At 42.0% G+C, this 18,330-nt stretch overlaps 1 protein-coding gene across 4 annotated transcripts in view; it reads left to right on the forward strand.

The window, feature by feature from the left end:
* Window positions 1-17,830, forward strand: part of rbm33a (RNA binding motif protein 33a) — a 29,278-nt gene extending 11,448 nt beyond the window's left edge. Inside the window, exons 8-19 of one of the 4 annotated variants that reach the window (XM_085418882.1) lie at window positions 117-331; window positions 2,036-2,354; window positions 3,948-4,009; window positions 6,597-6,726; window positions 7,098-7,462; window positions 7,876-8,139; window positions 8,310-8,615; window positions 9,552-10,358; window positions 12,088-12,264; window positions 13,048-13,233; window positions 14,128-14,216; window positions 14,368-17,830. In XM_085418882.1, the coding sequence (XP_085275008.1) occupies window positions 117-331; window positions 2,036-2,354; window positions 3,948-4,009; window positions 6,597-6,726; window positions 7,098-7,462; window positions 7,876-8,139; window positions 8,310-8,615; window positions 9,552-10,358; window positions 12,088-12,264; window positions 13,048-13,233; window positions 14,128-14,216; window positions 14,368-14,416 (2,969 nt within the window). In that variant the 3' untranslated portion in view covers window positions 14,417-17,830. The remainder of the gene's footprint in view (window positions 1-116; window positions 332-2,035; window positions 2,355-3,947; window positions 4,010-6,596; window positions 6,727-7,097; window positions 7,463-7,875; window positions 8,140-8,309; window positions 8,616-9,551; window positions 10,359-12,087; window positions 12,265-13,047; window positions 13,234-14,127; window positions 14,217-14,367) is intronic. The other 3 variants (XM_085418883.1, XM_085418885.1, XM_085418884.1) reach the window with 3 other exon arrangements.
* The last annotated feature ends 500 nt before the right edge of the window (window positions 17,831-18,330 follow it).

Consider the following 18,330-nt stretch of genomic DNA (forward strand, 5'->3'; position numbering starts at 1 on the left):
ATGCTGAAACATTGAATCTCTCTAAACTCTTATAGGCTTCGTTTACATTACTTAAACTTCCGTTGATTTAAGTTTAATGTATGAGTGCCTCCTTTTCCTGTTCCACGTATAAACAGAACTGTCAGAGAAGGCCAAGCGAGATTTGATGGAATTCGAGGAGCAAGAACGGCAGAAGAAACAAAATCGTCACGGAGGCAGAGGCCGAGGTGGGGGACGAGGAGGCAGAGGAAGAGGAGGCTTCCCAGGGTTTGAAATGGGAGATTATAGAGGAGGAAACCGAGGAAGAATGAACGACCAGAGATTCCCCCCGATGGGAAACATGGGCATGCAGGTAAAGCACTGTCAAGTCATCCACCTGAATGTTTTTAAAGCGTTCTCCTATTTGGCTGCACAGAGCATTGCATCACTCAGTACTGTGTCACTTCACTGTAAGGGAGCATGAGGGCTTCACTGAATAAGATGATTTGAAATGGCTCAACTTTTTACCTCCTTGTATTCGTCACAGTTACAAGGCAGCGTGTCTAAGTACTTGACATGTATTTATTTTGCTGCTGCTCTCCTTCCTATCTAAAAGCACCACAGCAATGGTTGATTACACATGGAAAGAAAGTCAAAGCACTCTCTGCTCTCCTGTAGTCAGTGATATATGGATTATAGAAAATGATTTAGCAGTTGTTCATTTAGACAGCATTATAAAAAATTGTTTGCTCTTCACACAGGACTGAGCTCCAACCATTTAATCTTTTGATATACATTTATTATTGGTGAAAAAGTCACATTGAGCATGTACCATAATGTGCATGTGTATGTGCAAGTAACTAATACTTTTTCAGCACATCCTGGGCCTTTTTATACACTGGTATATGATATAAATAGTTACAATGTAAATTAATTTTATCAAATAAAAATGTTATTCTTTTTTTTTTTTTTTTTTTTTTTAAATAAAACAAACTGTGTAGGTGTGTTGGGTTTCTTTACGTTTTTAGATCAAGGCTTCAGGTAACAAATAAAAGTATGAGTTGGGTGTTTCCCCCGTTGTTCACAGCTTGAGACTGATTAAAGTGATTCTTTTTCAAGGCTAGATGAAATCCAACTCCAGCACTGCATTATTTTAGGTTGTATTAATTAGTGTTAATAGGCTTTAAAATTCAAAACCAAACGTAAACACTGGAAATGAAAATTTAATGGCACAGGGATGACATGCCAACACCACAAACATCCTGCTGGCTGCCGTTAATGAGTGTGTGCTTTTTACAAGGCACTCTAGTTGTCAGGCTTAACTATTTGACTAATTTGGTCACTGGCATGTTTGTTTGTTTGCTCGGTAAACATATTGACCAATTATCAAGGACCCATTTGAAACATCACCTAACTATATAATTATTTTTTTGATGCATCGATGGCAGGGATATTCCAGTGGTAGCAGGTGGCATGACTTTTAAGTGTTGGCTTTGTTTGTTTTTCTTAATTTTTGTAGCATATTTCAAAGATTTTATATTTTTATTGAATGAAGGTTGATGAAATCTAACGCTGGGTTCACAGTGCAAAAATTGTCTACCTCTAATGATGGTCACTGTGGCAGAGTTAGCGATCATAGTCATTAAAAACCTGCCTTTTTGTAACTGAGAGACATGACTGAGTACTTGCTGTTTCTCCTTTATTAATCATGATTGCACATGATATCTATTGAGCTACACTGGCAGCATCATTCCTGTTTTACTTTGCTCATAATGGTCAACCTCACAAAATATTCTGACATAGCACGTTGTCAGGACAGTTGCTCCAGTTTCGATTAACAGTGAAGCCTACATCATCTGTATGAGGCCACAATCAGGCTGTTATCACAGAGTCTGAACCCAGCATAAAGAAAACAGACGTACATCCTATTTCTACCATACTGTCTTTGCTCTTGCTGTTGAATTGACTTGTTGGTGTGTCCTCGCATCATAGCAGAATCCAAAAGATCGGAAGGTGTTTTGACGGGTTGTTTTGGTTTTCCCTCCTCTCTGCTTTCCTTTCTCTTTCCAATTAACAGCAGTCCTCGCGAATGCTTCCTCCTCATCAGTCTCATCAGCAGCAGCTGCATTCCCCGCAGCACCACCCCTCACGTCCAAGCGGACCGCCTCACTTCCAAGATCACGGGCGTCCGCTTCCTCAGCAGCCCCTTCAGCCCCTCATCCCTCCGCACATGTCTCATCGCTCCCCGCCGCTGCGACCTCAGATGGAGCCGCCACCACGACTGATGAATTCCCCGCCACCCAACTTCCCTCCACATCACCAGCAACAGGCTCCACAACCTAAGAACATCCACATTAACCCCCACTTCAGAGGGCCTGCAACGTCACCCGTTCAAGGTACCTTTCTCCAGCGTCAACCCAGTGCTTTCTGGGTGACTTTTGTTATTTAACCTAATATATCCCTCTTATTCAGTTTTTCTTTGGATTAGTGTTAAAACTAAAATTGCTGGAGAACTTATATATTCAACAGTTCTGTCCATTAACAAGGGGATCAAGCCAATATCTCATAATTATATACACATTTACAGGTTTTAATGCATAAGAAACCACATTGCTTTAGAGAGTCGTATTTGTTGTGTGCAACTTTTTGGAGTCAAAGATATAACACACAAAAAATCGAGAAATTGACAGGAAACTGAGAATCCCACCTGCGCACAAAGTCAGTCAAACGGTGACTTCATTAGTATTTCCAGTGTTTGTTATTGTAGCTTCAGTGTCTGCAAATAATCTGTAAGTGGAAAAAATTAGTTTATTGAACAGTTTTCGATGCATAAACTTCAAGTAAGCAACACAGCGTTTTGCCCCGGGTCCTTGTCCGGCAAACCTCTCGGCTGTGAGGTGGGGAGGGAACCCCCACTCAGTGTAGCCACACACGCCTGAGGCGGCGACCGAGCCAGTCTGCCATCCCATTAGTGATGATGGTCAGTTCTTCATCTTTGGGCCGTGGTAGTAATTGTAACTGATGGTTTCTTATAAACTCAGTGAAGTTACAAGAGGCTGTTTATCTATTTGCCTGTTTATTAAACCACAGTAACTGGCAATGGAGACATCTTTAATTTAAAAACAAAACAAAAAACAGGAAATGAACACAGATTAAGGACAAAGATAAAAGTTAATCTAGAAGTTGAAAATCTGGGCTTTGGCCTGGCTTTCATATGCTGCGAAAACCAAGCTAAAACCCAAATTAAGCCATGTTTCTTTATGGTGGCTGGAAATGTATTTAAACACTTTTTAGAGTAGATTCACAAAATTATGCCATATATGACCCGATGAGATGTCTTAAATTTGTTAGTATGGGCAGTGAAGATGAACAGTGTTACAATAACTCAAGTATGCATTCATTCACTGAGATGGGTTATCCGGCCTGTCTGTCCAGGCCGAGATTGAAATTGTGTTAGGAAAGCGTGTGCAGTGTGGGCTGTGCTCCCAAGAGAAAGGCATTTGCTGGAAGATCTGGGGGTGCCTGAGGTTAGGATTGTGTGTGCATATGTGTGCAAGTGCATTTTATTTATTTATTTTTGTACATCTGTGTTGTGTAGTTTATATGTTCCACTTTAATTTTCTTTACCAGTGCTGGATGTTGGCATATGGTTTCACCAATGCTTATTAAGAAAATCCCATTAAAAAAAATAACATTTCAAACAATAAGAAATTTCTTCTTTTATATTTGTTGATTCAAGCAAGTATTTACTATTTCCTTGAGCTCCCTGGTCTGTACCTAACTGGGGAGGGGGCAGATTTGTGCAGCAACACTGAGCTAAAATTTAACATGTACCCCTGACTAAGAGCCTTTAGCATGGATATGTCTAATGGTCTCCTTCCTTTCTACAATCACCACCCTCTCTCTCTCTGCCTACTGCCTCTCATTTTCATTTTCTCCCCCTCCCCCTCCTCCTCCTCCTCTTGCTCTCTTTCTACCTCTCATTGCAGTGCCCTTGATGCCTCCTGCTCAGAGCCAGCCCAGACCTGCTGTGGGTCCTCAGAGGTTCCCTGTGAGTAGCAGCTGCTCCTCTACCTCTCTTTCGCCTCACTTTCTCTCCTCCTTCACACGGTTAGCGTCCCTTTTAGTGAGGGCAATATCATTACTTCAATTAGCCTGTCTGCCCAGGCCAAATACTGTTAAAGAAAATCTGTAAACACTGATAGGAGCCTGGCTGCACAACTGGAAATGCGTGATAGGGGCTTTAGGCGGTCGACTTTTAGAGGTTGGGGCTGCAGTGGCGGGACTTACTTAGTAGCTCTTTATGGATGGGCTGGGGCTCAGACTAGTCAGCTTGGCATATAATGGAATTGTGAAACCAGGATATACTGCCAGTTAAAATTCACTTTCCACAAGTTTGTATCCCAAAGGCACAGAGACCTTTTTCGAACAGTATCTAAATTAGTGAAACGGGGTGGTGGTTTGATGGGGCTCGGGTGTACCACATATTGCAAAGGCAGAATTTCACGTCAGACGGGCTGATCTTAAGTCGGTGATTTCCTGAAAGAAAAGGTCCTTTATTTCACTCACAAAGAGCCCATCCAAGACATGACAGAAATGCCTTTAAAGTAATTACTGTATTGAAGGAAATCACTCGCTAGAAAGTCACCCAGGGTGCCTTAAGTTACTCCATCCTTCTACTTAATGATGCTCAGGCATCAGGTGGTGCTGGTACTGACTGACATCTTTCTGGAGAGCGCCTTTTATATGGATTTATGCAAATGAGCCATTGGAAATGGCTGCATCCAATTGCGCTCATGTGAATTTACAACCCTGCTGCCAGATGCCAGACCTCTGCACAGTAGTCGGTCTTTGTCAAAAATGTATTTTTATTTACACAAATTTCTGGCCTTTAGTGTCAGTATCACAGCATTCCGGTTTCTTGAGGTCTGTGATTGTGCTGGTTATTGATGGCACCGTAGCAAAGAGCTATTTTGGCAGTACAAGGGTGGGTTGGAAAGGTATCCAGACAACTGGACTGATGAACAGCATAGTGTTGGATTCCCCAGCTGTCAATTGCATTTAGGCTGGTGTTGCCAAGGACACAATTTGAAATGCAGGTGACATACCAGCCGGCAACATCCCATTTATCGGCGGGCACCTGATTACTCATGATTATCATACATTATCATCCCATCAAATTTAATTGTTAATAGGCCAGGCGAATTGGGGGTCATAGCCTCTAGTATTACTGCATTAAATTTTTGCTGGTGGAGACAGGTTTTGAAATATTAATCTCAACACCAATTAAAGTCATTATTACGAATATTTTTACTCTTCACACATTTAGTTTCACCACAAAAGAGCTGCAACTAAGGATTATTTTGACAATTATTTTGATTTGGTGCCCGTTCTCAGTTAAATATTGATTAATGTTAATGGAAAAACCAGGAAATAGCCAAGCATGCGCTTTCTATCTGCTCAAAGCTAACTGTTAAAGTCAGAAAGCTTGTGTTGTTTTAAACCTAAACAACAAATGCGTTTTAAAAAATTATCCGATGATGAGTCGTGTCTGAGAAAGAGACGCCTGCTCTGCAGACACTTTGTAGGAATCTTTTCTCCTTAGCTATTATTAATTTACAGCAGTGTTCACTACTTTGAAAATAGCACAAGTAGTAAATGATATCAGTCTTATGTTAAACCCAGAAACAAAAACTCAAGTTTCCATTCTTTGTTATATAGTTTGACATTTGGCCCATCTCTGTTATATTTGTCACGGTTATCCCATCACAACTAAGCACTGTCCTTGCATCAGTTACATACTGAGTCGACTGTTTATCAAGGATTAGACGTGAGAGGATGAGCCGTGTTATTCGAGAGGTATTATATGGACACTGGAGTCCTCATTGTGCAAACCTGCCTGCCTGACCTTTCAGAATGGCATGATTGTGCCACCATTGTGATCCTCAGTCTTTGTAAGCCTCTTTGATTAACTTTATGTTAAGCAAGTTTTTGGGACTCTGGCCTTCTAGCTTTCTAACACCTCTTCTCTCTAAATACCTCCACACAGCAGTGGAATAAAGATGGATTAAGCCTTGATAGCATCTTAAGTAATTTACAATAGGCTTGGAGGAGGCAAGCAGCCCATTTGTGGAAGTGGCACGTGTTGAATAGCAGGTTAATTTTTCAACAGAGATGGATGTTTAAAAGAATAAAGGAGACAGTTATGAGGGGGATTCGAATTCCAAGGAGGGATTAAATGGTTATCTAGTTTTCCTTGGAAGATAGATTGGGAGTGGTGTGCATGCGATGAGTGGAAAGCTGTCTAACATACAAAGTGGTTGAAACAAAGATGAGGGCACTTATCCCCTCGTGAAATACCCTTTCCTTGTTAGAAAAAAAGCCTTTTAGAAGCCCCGAGTAGCATTAATGCAGGTTTGCTCACAAATTCATGCTGAAGGGTTTCTTTAATATTGGCATGCATATTGATGTTTACAACTCAAGATTCTGCATCTTTTTAATGACCCTAGCACCTCAATTACAAGCGCTTTCTGCCCAATGCAATACCTCACAAATTCCCATTTTTCATTAGTTTAATTTGTTTGTGATTATTGAGTTCCCAGAATGGCCTATAATTCATGAGTTTTGTGTTTTCCCAGGGACCGGGAGACTTTCAGCAGCACATGCCTGGTAATTTCGGTCAGCCCCAGCGGCCCCCTCATCACATGGAGCCTTTTAGGAACCAGCCACCTCAAGGCCCCCAGGACAGAGAACCCCTCTTTATGGGAGGTGAGTCTCACGTCCAGCCTTGATGAGGATAACAAAGCTCTCTTAGCATATTTAACCCTGTTCATCATCACCTCTGGCGCTATACCTACAGGGTATGCTGCTAGCTTTCTGGTTAGCAGAACTCATGTAGAATTCATGTGTGTATATATTTATATACACGTCAGAATGAAACCTGGAAATGGCATTATACATATTTCATTTGCAGAGTTAATAACCAACATGTTTGTTTTTCCGTTCACCTTGAGAGAGCTGGCTGTATCCGTTTTTCATGCTATAACAGTATACATCCAGAGTCTTAGTTACCGGTGTAGTCTCAAGGAAAGAAAGCTGACATCTCCCTTATGTTGTTGTTATTCCTCATGTGGAAACAGAGCGCACAGATTCAACACGGTTTCCAGGGCAGCACATGTTTGATCACCAGGGCCCCGGCCCTCTGATGAACAGCAGCAACAACCTCCACCAGCAGCAGCTGCCCAGCCAGGGCCACATGGGCTTCGGCCCACCAGGACCAGCCTTCAACCACCCGGGCCAGGGCCCGCTTGGACTGTTTGGGAGAGAACCCCCAAGACACAACATCCCTCCCCACCAAAATCACCCGGGAATGGTGAACTTAAATCAACAAGGTGGACCCCCCAACCAGCCCAGGCCTTTCATGGGCCCTCGTCAAGCTTTTGGCCAACAGGGGAACCTTTTCCCTCCTACACAAGTTCCGTTTGGGATGCAGGTACGACTAAGAGTAAGTGATTTCTATAACCACTAGATGTCTGTGTGTATTTGTGTCTGTTTGTTTAGTGAATGTTTGTTTATTTAACCCTTTTTCTCCTCTTCTACCACAGTTAGACGTGCTTTCTAAATTCAATAATTTGGTCTGACTAGTAATCATATTCATTGCTGCTAAAGTGTTGAGGCTCTTGTGTTTGGCACTGCTGCATTTTGACTGGAGACATAGACAAGAGCGCCCTCTAGTGATTAAAGCATTATTTTAGTACTATTTAGTTGGATGCATGAGGACACAAGTTAGAGCTCAATTATGTAGAGATTTCTCGTTCCAATGTTGGGAACAACTTTCAGAAAAACTAGTCCTGTTCCTGTTGTTTCAGAAAAAGATGTGTTCATTAAGCTTTTCTTCCTTTCCTCCTGATTTTTCAGGGCTTAATGCACGGCCCTCCTGTTTCCCAGCTTCCACATCATGATCCGCTGTCACCCCATCAGCCCATGCACCAGCAGCAGCAACACCATAGGCAGGACTTACCCCACCATCAGCAGCCGCAGCTAAATCTCGGTGAGCCTCGCCCCATGATGCACCATGGCCAGAATCCTTTCCATCAACAGCAGGGGCATGGCAGCCCAAGACAGATGAATCCCCGCCCTCTGAACCCCCAACAGCGCCACATGTCTAACAGGCAGAGAATGGTGAGTGATTAACATATTATCTCATTTATTTTATTCTTAAACTGGTCGCAGTTTAAGAATGAAAGAATAAAATGTTGCCATCGTTGTTATATGTATCGCGTCTATTTTTAATCAGTAAATAAAAACTGAGCTAAATGGTTTGAAAACACAAAATTTGGCCTTTTCTTCAGAACACACCTGTCTCCAAGCAAATGCAGCAGCGCAACAGCAACCTACGTGAGCTCCCTGTAGCACCTGGCAACACAAACACGAACAGCGCCCGCCCTGCCACCACCCCCACCTCCCCCGCTGCCAACATCAAGCCTGTTGCCAGGACAACACAGGGGATGCGTCCTGGGCAGAACACTCAGCCGATGCCTGACGGTGGCAAAGGAAGAGGCCAAGCTGTTGCGAAGACTGAATCACAGCCTGAGGGAGCAGGCAGGACAGTTGTTCGCAAGGAAATTCCACGCACGCCGTCCGGCGTGACACAACAGGTCAGGACTCGAAGATCAAATTTTTGTTGTTTTTTTTTGTCAGAGACAAGGACAAAAGAAGTAAATTTTAAAAAATGAGCATGTTTGGATAATACATAATGTGTTTATAGTAATGTGCTGATTTTTTTTTCCAAATACACTTTTTTATAAATCCTCTGGTATACAACACAGTGTCAAAAATGTTATTTGCAGCATTGTTTTTCCTGCATCATGAAATTCAAACCATCGTAAGCTCGTGTCCCAAAAGTAAAAGAAGGAAATCGGTGTTAGAGATGAACATTTCAAGCTAAAATACTCTAAAGTAGTCATAGGAAGCTATTTGACTATTCAAAGATTACCCCTCGGCACCCACTCTCATATGACTGTGGATATATATGCTCTATATACCTGGAAAACTATGGAGTGGTTGTTGTCATTCATTCTTTAGAACTTTTTAATGGCCATAGATGTTTTTTTTTCCTTTTTTTTGTTTGTATCAGAGCATCTAATGTGTGTCTAGTAATTGTTAGTGAAGGCGGTATTCTTCTGTTTTAGTTAGAATTTATAATAGGCTTGGAGGAGACTGGCAGACAACTTATAATTTCATTGCTGCCACCTTCTGGTAGTACTGTTGCATTACATGCTACTAGATGCCAGTAAAAACAGGGGAATATTAATATATAATAATAATACTATACATTATTCTTTAAAGTAATGTAATCTAAAAACATTGATGTGTGTAATAAGTACAAAAAATTACTTGCTATATACTAAAGTCTTTGGATTTTTACTTGCTAAAAATTCACCAAAAACCAAATCATATATTTGCTGATGACATTTTCACATGCTTTAGACTTAATGCCCAACCCAAGCACTAATGATTAAAATAAGACACAGTGCTACATCCAGGAAGTGAAGTGTGGCAGGCATATTTCCAGCTTGTGTTTTGTGCTACAGGATCCTGATGAGGATGAGGAGACACGGCAGTATCGTCTGAAGATTGAGGAGCAGAAGCGTCTGAGAGAGGAGATTCTAAAGAGGAAGGAGATGCGACGGCAGATGCAGGCTGGTGTCAGGAAGAAGGAGCTGCTTGAAAGACTTAATGCCCAGGCACCAAGCCAAGGCACCACTACTACACAAGCTCAGCCCGAGCAACCAAATAAGCAAATACCACACCCTGTACCTCCAGCACAACAGCAGCAGCAGCGGCAGCAGCAACCACCACCAGAACACAAACCACAACAGCAACTGCAACCACAACAGCAACTGCAACCACAACAGCAACTGCAACCACAACAGCAACTGCAACCACAACAGCAAAGACAGTTTCCTCAGAGAACACAACAATCAGTAAATCCCACATTAAAGACTGGCAATATAGGTAACACCATCCCTCCCAGCAGTGCTGCTCAGACCCCCGCGCCCCGTCCCAATGTCAGGACACGGCTGCAGATGGTAAAAGGCAGCATTCAGCAGCAACAGCCTGCCCGGCCTGTTAAGCAACCCCAACAAAATCAGCTGCAGCCAGTGCAGCAGCGAAGAAGCAGCGCTTTGCAGAACGTAAACCGACCTGGTGCTCCGATCCAAACCATTCAAGTTCCTCAAAGGAACGTACCTGATACTCCTTCAGCGAGTCCAGCCATGGCTCAGGCTCAAGGGCCTAAACTTGGCGCTAAAAGAACTGTGATGCAGCGGGCAAGGAGTACTAGCTTCGAGCGCCAGCAGGTGCCGCAAAAAGTCAGAGTCGTCAAACTTTCAGGAGCGGTGAGCATATGATTTCATTTTTATCCTACACCTCTTTGCCTGTTTTGGTTTGACATTTATTTGATCCTCTTCAGCAGATTTTACCCACATGGGAAACTACACAGTTTTGAAAGGAAATGCCACTGATTGCCCTCACTGTCTGTGTTGCAGTCCAGATGATATCTAACCTATGGGAATGACATAGTGATGTCTGTGTCATTTTGGAAAAATTGATCTGTTAAGAGTTTCCTCTCTTAAGCTTTGGGATCTGGTATTTAAGCCACAGTGTCTTTACATACATTTTACCTAGAGAACACAGAAAGCCTGGAGGCATTAAAAGAGAGCAATATGACATTTATCTGTGGAGTTGGGGACACCTCATCACTGCTCCTAAAGGTTGATATCCTCTTTTCAGGACAGAAGAGTATTCTTTTAATGATAAAGGCCTCGGAGGGGGTAAAATAAGAATGACGGTAACGGCGGTAAAGTCCAGAATTACCACTGCTGTCTGTTTTTGTACTTGCTTGATAAGTTACTGCTGTGGCCTTAATTGCACATTAATCTTTATTGAAAAACCACAAAAGCGTGCGTGTTAAACATTCATACTTGTCACTGATGAGATGTGTTGGTGGGATATGATAGTATTTGAAATAAGCTGCTTTTCGACTTCATCCCAGAGGATCAAGCCGCCGAGCCAAAATCACAGGCTGGCTGCAGATGAAGATAACTGGGTGTCAGCGCGTTAATGGAAACCTGCGCAGAGCTATCTGATGTAGCGCATCTTGGAGAAAAAAAGAGGAGTGGGATGTGAAGTGGGGAGAGAGAGATGGAAAGGGAAAGAAACGGCTAGGGCCCTATAGCAGCAGTGAAAAGAACATTCTCCAGGTGCTCTCTCTTCCACATTGTTCTGCTGTCATCAACGGGAGCTTGACAATGTTATCTCCTTTCCTTATTTTTCCTCACACTCTCTCTCTCCCTTTCTTGTCATCCCTCAGTTGCTTTTTTCCCTCAGCCCATCTCTCAGGTGCGAAGCAACAAAAGATGCCAATCCAAGACTCTTGTAATTAATCTTTTTTGGTTGAAGGTGGTGGCGGTGGGGGGAGAAACATAATACCTGTGTAAGAAAGTTGCCACTTTTGAGGATTTGGATTTGTATGGCTTAGGCACACAGATAAGAGGCAAATTATATTTTCATCAGGGATAATACAAAGCAGTGCAAAACACAAAAGCTGGGGAGGAGGGGAGCGCGCAAGGGAGATGGGGTACACATCGAGCTGCTGTCGTTTCAGTGTAATGCAGCTTAGCATTTGATGGGCGCAATCAGGAGCTGTGATTTCTATAGGAGGGATTAATCCATTTATTCTCAGCTGGGGACAGGTCAGAGATATCGCCTCTTTTCTTCCCTCGTATTGATCTGTCACATCTTTCTGCAGACTCGGGGAGGAGACGACCTTCAATTCCTCCCTGCATGTCAACACAGTTGAGCTGTGACTTTATTTGATAATGAGACCATCACCTTGTTGAGCTGATCTTTATTCTCCACAGCCTGGCGGATACGAATCCAGCGTCCAGTCCTGACGGATTTTAACGTTGTAGATATGTCCTTGCATTTCTCCCAGTTGCCCATAAACCACTTTCCCCTAAATGCTTAATGTGCATAAGGTGATTTTAAAAAGTGGGAAGTTTATAATTAATTATTCTTGTTTTTTGAGATGCTAAATTAGTTTTGCCCTCCATCATTCCCATCCAGAGTGGAAAGGGGCCTGAGGCCACAAGCAGCCCAGTACAGGAACAAGGCGCCTGGCCAGCAGCTACGCTCAACCAGGGCATCCAAAGGAAAGTTACCATGACAGGACAACAGCAACAGGGACCAGGTGGACCGTCACAGGCTAGCCGCGGGGGCATGGGCAACCCACAACAAAACAGGGTATGCTCAAAATGAGCTCTGTTTCTTTTGTGGTGTAGACACTAGAGAGAATTTCGCCTGAAATGTGATTATTAATGGAGGTCAGTGCACATGCGATGGCAGTTCTGCTATAAAAGAAGCTGAAATGACTCCTGTAAAGTTGTCCTGTGCCAGTGGCACTCCTGTGGCATTCAGTAGACGTACCAATCGAGGAGTTGTAATAAGACAGGACAGTATGCCAGGTGCGGGAGTATTGACAGGCTGAAAATGGTGTAACACAGGGGGACTACACAAGGTCCCCTGGCCTCTCTGCACGCCTGTCACCGCCAGGCTCCTGTCACTGTTACCGTACTCACTGGCGCTGACAGGGTAAGGCAGCCACCATAACGCTTGCATGGCTCCTCTCCCTTTATGCTCCCCCGCCCCCCAACACATACAGACATATTCCCACTAGCTCCTCTCCTCTCTTCCTCCTCCCCTCCTCCTCTTCTTCCTCCCCCTCTGCTGCTGAAGCAACATATCTCTCACTCACAAGCTCATATGAAGATATGCCACGCCGCTTGCATCGTGTTCTGATGTTGATGTTCAATGCAGAAATATGACGAGTCAATCATGTGAAAGCGTGACAAGGCTGAGAGGTGTGAGAGGGAAACGTGTAGAATTTTAAAAATTTGCCTTTGTGCTCAGAAAACTCTCCACACGGCTGAATGCACCTGCGTGCCCGTTTTTAGGAGGAGAAGGTTCACTCTGTACATCTGTGGTCTCTCTCTCTGTTTTTAAAATGACTCCTTCCATCGATTTTAGGTTGTTGTGTCAGGCCGGGGCCGAGGTAGAGGGGGTAGCCAGATGGGTCGAGGTCGTCCGATGCCCACCAGACAGAGCCAAAAGACTGCTGAGAGTGAGCGCTGCACTGTGTCCATTGAAGGCCTCTCCTCATCTACAACCGATTTGCAGCTTAAGAACCTTCTGAGGTCCATCGGCCCAATAGAGGTGGGTACCAAATACATCACCCTGGAGAATATGGTGTATTTATATTGTGTTTCCATACCTCGTTGACATGGCTTGGCTAAAGCTGAATTTATGCATTGTTTTTACATTAAAGCCTCATACATCACACTATTAGGTGATCTGCTTTAATGGTCAGATTGTCCTGTTGTAACCCTTTAGGGATTGCCAGTCATTGATAGCATTGCTACTAAGGTAGGTTGGCAGAGAAGGTTAAAGTGGACCCTTTTAGAGTATACATGTGTATAGATACACTAAGTTATGAATCTTGGGGGTCTTCACCCCCCCCCCCCCCCCCCCCCCCCCCCAAGATTAATAAAAGAAATGAGCTCAATGAGTATCTCTGCACGTTTAGTCAGATTATTCTCCAAATTGAAAAATCCCCCCTCGTATGACGATGCTGCATACACACATTAATTTTGAAGTGTGCAGAAGTCTGAGCGTGTGTTTGCGTGCACATCTCCGTGCACACCCAGACACATCTGCGTTTGCAAGTGTTGCTTATATGTGATGTGACATGAAACTGTAGCGAGGTAGATTCCGTTTTGAATAATCTGTTATGTTATTTATTTAAAAGATTAAATTATCAAATTAGGTAAGAATTGGCGAGATATTGCCGATCACTTTGGTCATCTTGACGCCCTACTTCACACTGAAAACTTAGAAACCACATATTTAGTGGCACCCACCAGTGACAGCAATGGCGTTTCTTATCTGCAACCCCACAGCGCCCTCTGTAGTAGTGATTCAGTAGGTTAGCTTTGAAGATCCAATTGATTATTCCCTTTCTTGTTACCACCCCCGCTCCCCCTTGCGGAGGAAAGGAGTATGCACTTCTATTTAGTTGGGCCTTTCCCCCCCATTTTTATCCACTTGCAGACTTTCAAAATGGTGCCCCAGCAGAGGAAAGCATTTGCTACATTTTCCAGTCCCCAACATGCAGCAAGTTTCCAAATGAGCTTCCACAGGTACTGAACACAGCTCCTTCCTTTTATCTTTGTAAACATGTCAGACATACTCCAGTAGACCTTTTTATATTTTCCAGTTTAGCTGCTGTACAGTGTCATAGGTATCTCCATCCACAGTGGCTCAAACATTGTTATCACAATTATCACACAGGCACATGATTGATTTGTCCCACATTGATGTGTCGCTGATTGACGGATGAGGAGCGTTATAAAGCCAGCGGGTCCTTTTGCAAGAAGTCGCTCTCTCCCAACGCCGGAGGGTCTCCTGCACAGCTCCAACCTGGTCTACAGATACTTCTCCATTTCTTTTGGGGGTCACTAACATTCAACGCCTCTGCACATCATTCATCAAGTCGTCTCCCATCGAGCTGGGACAGTGAACACAAAGACATTTAGCTGAGAGCATGCCTGTGTTTGACTTTTTCTACCAAGTGTCTGCAGTTGTGAAAATGGCACTGGAGAGATACTGGATACCTTCTGCTATTTCAATGTAGTTTGTGATTAATGTTTATTTTGCATCTGACATGGACACTATAAGTAGAGCTCATCATGGGATAATGGTTGCTCCCCTCTTTAGTGAAATCCTTCGTGACAAATGACACTTGAACGCTGTGATTCTAACGTGACCACTTAATAGAATTTTTTATGTTATTAGTGGTGTGGTGCTCATATAGGGGGACTTGTTGTGGTGGGATGCGGTCAGCCTGTTCATGTAGTGGGTCTCCCCTGTCTGTAGATGGCAGTATTTTATCACTATTGGTGTTTCAGTCTTTCTCTCGTAGCCCTGCATTCGGGTAGCTGTGAAGTCTGTTTTTTGGTCTATGGCACTACCTAGTGGGGTTCCTGCATATAGGCGGAGAGGTGTCCTGGTTGTGATGATTCAAGATGTCATAGCAGTGACCAAAACCCAGCTGGGATAGGCTGTGATTATTTTTTTGCTAAATTCCCTGTGGTTTAAAGAATTGTAAATGTGGGCACTGATGAGTTGATTTCTCCTGTTTTTCAGTTTTATTGTTGCTTACTAAGTCCTTTCTATCTCTCTCTCTCTCTCTCTCTCTCGTTTAAGTTAGTTGGTTATTACTCAGCTTTTAACTGTTAACTAGAAAACATTGTGGATGAACCTTTCATGCCTTGTTTGACCTGCATTTTAGTTGGATGTCTGATTATGTAGTAGTTAGATTTAGGTTGTGCCGAGTGTGCTTTGGGGCTGTGAGTATGGAGACATGTTTTTTGAGTTTTCTTTCTTTCTTTTTAATGAGCTTGGCAGGGTATTTGACATTGTTGGTAGATGGAAAAGAACTGTTTCCAGTTCTCTGCAGGATAAACAGACATTTCTGTGAAGTTCCTCGAGGATACATTCCTTACTCTCCTCTGGAATTGGAATAAGTTTGGAAATATTTACCCAAATTTGAGTGACTATCAGCTTATTGATCAGTAAGCTGCACAGCAGACTGTTTTTCCTTCACGCAGAGCGGTCAGATTGGATAAAAGAGGAGGAAATATAAACAAAATTCACCTTAATAATTTGCCCTGGAGACTGTAGAGAGATACATTTTCTAAATAAACTAATTTCTCTTTTGTCAGTTTTACACATTTTTTTCCAAGGCATCACTTACTAGCTCGTCACATTTTAAATTTTTTTTGTTATTCAGATTTTTTTCTCCTCATCACAAAACTGTTTGTGTATTGTAGTTGTAAAAATGTGTTAAAAGTTTAAATGCAGACGTTTTTTCACATCGAAGACTGAAATTGTTTTATATACATTATTCAAAGGGACGAGACAGAACAACGAGAGGGGGCAACCATTACCCGCGTAGTGATCATGTGCATAAGTCAGGCTTTCACTCGATATTTAACTCGTTAAATTTTTTTGAGTTCACTCACGTTGTATCAGGAAAAACAACTTTTATATGTAAAGGATATGCTGACGTGTCCAGATATGTCATTTTTACAAGTATTTTGTTTGTATTTTCAAACGAGGAATGACTGGACCACATTTGTGTTAAACAATACATTTGACAAAAAGTTTAAGGTGAAAAGAAAAAAACGAACAAATAACCAAAAACAAAAGTGTAAATAAAAATATGGCCAATATACCGTGAACATGCAGGTATGTGAAGCCACTTGAACTTTAGCCCAAAGACGTGTGGTTGTGTGTGATGTCCATGTGTTATGTGCCTTTATGATAACGTAGTTTTCATCTTCTGTGCCACACTTTCTACTCGTTTGTACTTTTTAACGTATTCTGTAAGTTTGGGGGTTTTAACTATGCAACATATGACGTAAATGCGTTTGGAAACTTGCGTATTTTCTTGGGATGAACCACTTTTTTAAGTAATTTTTGATTTTGTAGGTTTATAGACGCAAAAAAAACAAAACAAAAAATGAGCAGTATTATGGCAAGAGATACTACCTCAAAGTTGAAGGGGAATATCACTGAATTTATTTCCTTAAATGAGAAATTTTGGCCTGAAAATTTAGCATTGAGGTCATCTGAATGTGCAGCTCCATAAAATGAGAAGCATTGCTACTCGGCTGGTAGGGAAAAGGTACGAGTTTTATGCCAAAAAAAAAAGGTCACCACTTTTATTTTATTCTTTTAATCTGTCTGAAAGTCTGTTCCCAGCTGTGCCTCTAGGTGGCGCTACAGATTAACCTCCCTGATTTTGTGGTTTGAGAAATGTGTACTAATTGGCTTCTCTGTCCTGTCTGCATGTGTTGAATCACATCACAAATTTAGTGGTATTTCCCTTATGTTCCTTGAAGTTACTAATAATCCATAAAGGTTTAAAATAAGCCACCAGTACATTCTCAGCAAGTACCCAAAGTATTCGATCCCACAAATTTCCTCTTCTTCATATAAACAGTGAAGTTGTGGCGTTTTTTAAAAAATTATTTATTGTTTTATTTATTTTTTTGTATGTTGCAGAAATCTGGTTTATTTATGTTTTATTCTTTTTTTGTTTGACATTTTTTAGCTTTTTCTGTGTATTGACGGTTATGTATTTATTGTCTTTCATGTTGTGGGTTACTCGCTCGAGTTTTAGTGCTACGCTAAATCCTGTGGATTTGAAAGAGTAACGGCAATGCCAGGTCGTAGTGATATTGTTATAAGACGTCAGGTCTTTTAATACCAGAACAGATTCATATTGAATCTTATCTGTACCTTAATGTGAAGAATTTCATACAGACGTGTACTGTGAATTTTTAAAAGTGATTAATTTTAATTGGGGGGAAAAAAGGCTTATTTAAGTTACAGCATGTTTTTCCAAACATGCCACCTCATATGGTTGTAGTAGGTATTTAACATAGAAGGGCTTGCCTGTCAGTTGTGAATGCAGCTTTCTTATGCTTGCATAAGAAACCTCCATAAAGGCTGCTGATGATTATAGTGAGAATATTTCGCATATTTGGGTCAAAGGTTGAGTTTTGCACAGCACTAACTTGTAACTTTTTTTTTAACAGGTACATTTAAGGTGCAGAGTCGCTGAATTACTCACTGAATTCTGTCTTTTTCTTCAGATCAAATCCTCTACCATGGAGCAGAGTGACAAATCCATTTTTTAAAAGCACATTTAAGAGGCCATACCAAAGGTTTAACATGTTTTAGTCAATCAACAAAGTGCATTTGCGAGTGACCTGAAATTAAGCAGGCTGTTTATATTAATCTGCTAAAAGTATCCCCTGTTTATATTGCTAATGTAATCATCTGAGGCCTTTTCCCAGAAACCTATCAGGTCATTTAACATCATATAACCTCACCCAGTTTCTCAAAGCCTTTGTTGTTCTGCTAGAAAAATAATCAACCTGTTTTCTGAGCAGGGAATTCTTCAAGGATCTTTTTTATTTTTTACAGTTAATTTCAGTTCAGTTTTATTTGTAGACTTCCAATTCACTACAACAGTTTGCTTAAGGCACTTTATATTCTAAGGTAAAGACCCTACAGCGATGCAGAGAAAAGCCCAACAATCAGACGACCCCCTATGAGCGAGCACTTGGTGACAGTGGAGGGCAAAAACTGCCTTTTAACAGGAAAACTAAAAAAGTGTTAAATGACCTGTGACTGATTCAGTCATTAACTAAGAGGTTGAGTAAAAGCATGAAACACCTCTGG

The sequence above is a fragment of the Rhamphochromis longiceps genome, linkage group LG9 (genome assembly GCF_057381845.1).
Source record: "Rhamphochromis longiceps isolate RC_006_pf linkage group LG9, R_longiceps_female_GT1.1, whole genome shotgun sequence".
In the NCBI taxonomy this organism is placed as follows: domain Eukaryota; kingdom Metazoa; phylum Chordata; class Actinopteri; order Cichliformes; family Cichlidae; genus Rhamphochromis; species Rhamphochromis longiceps.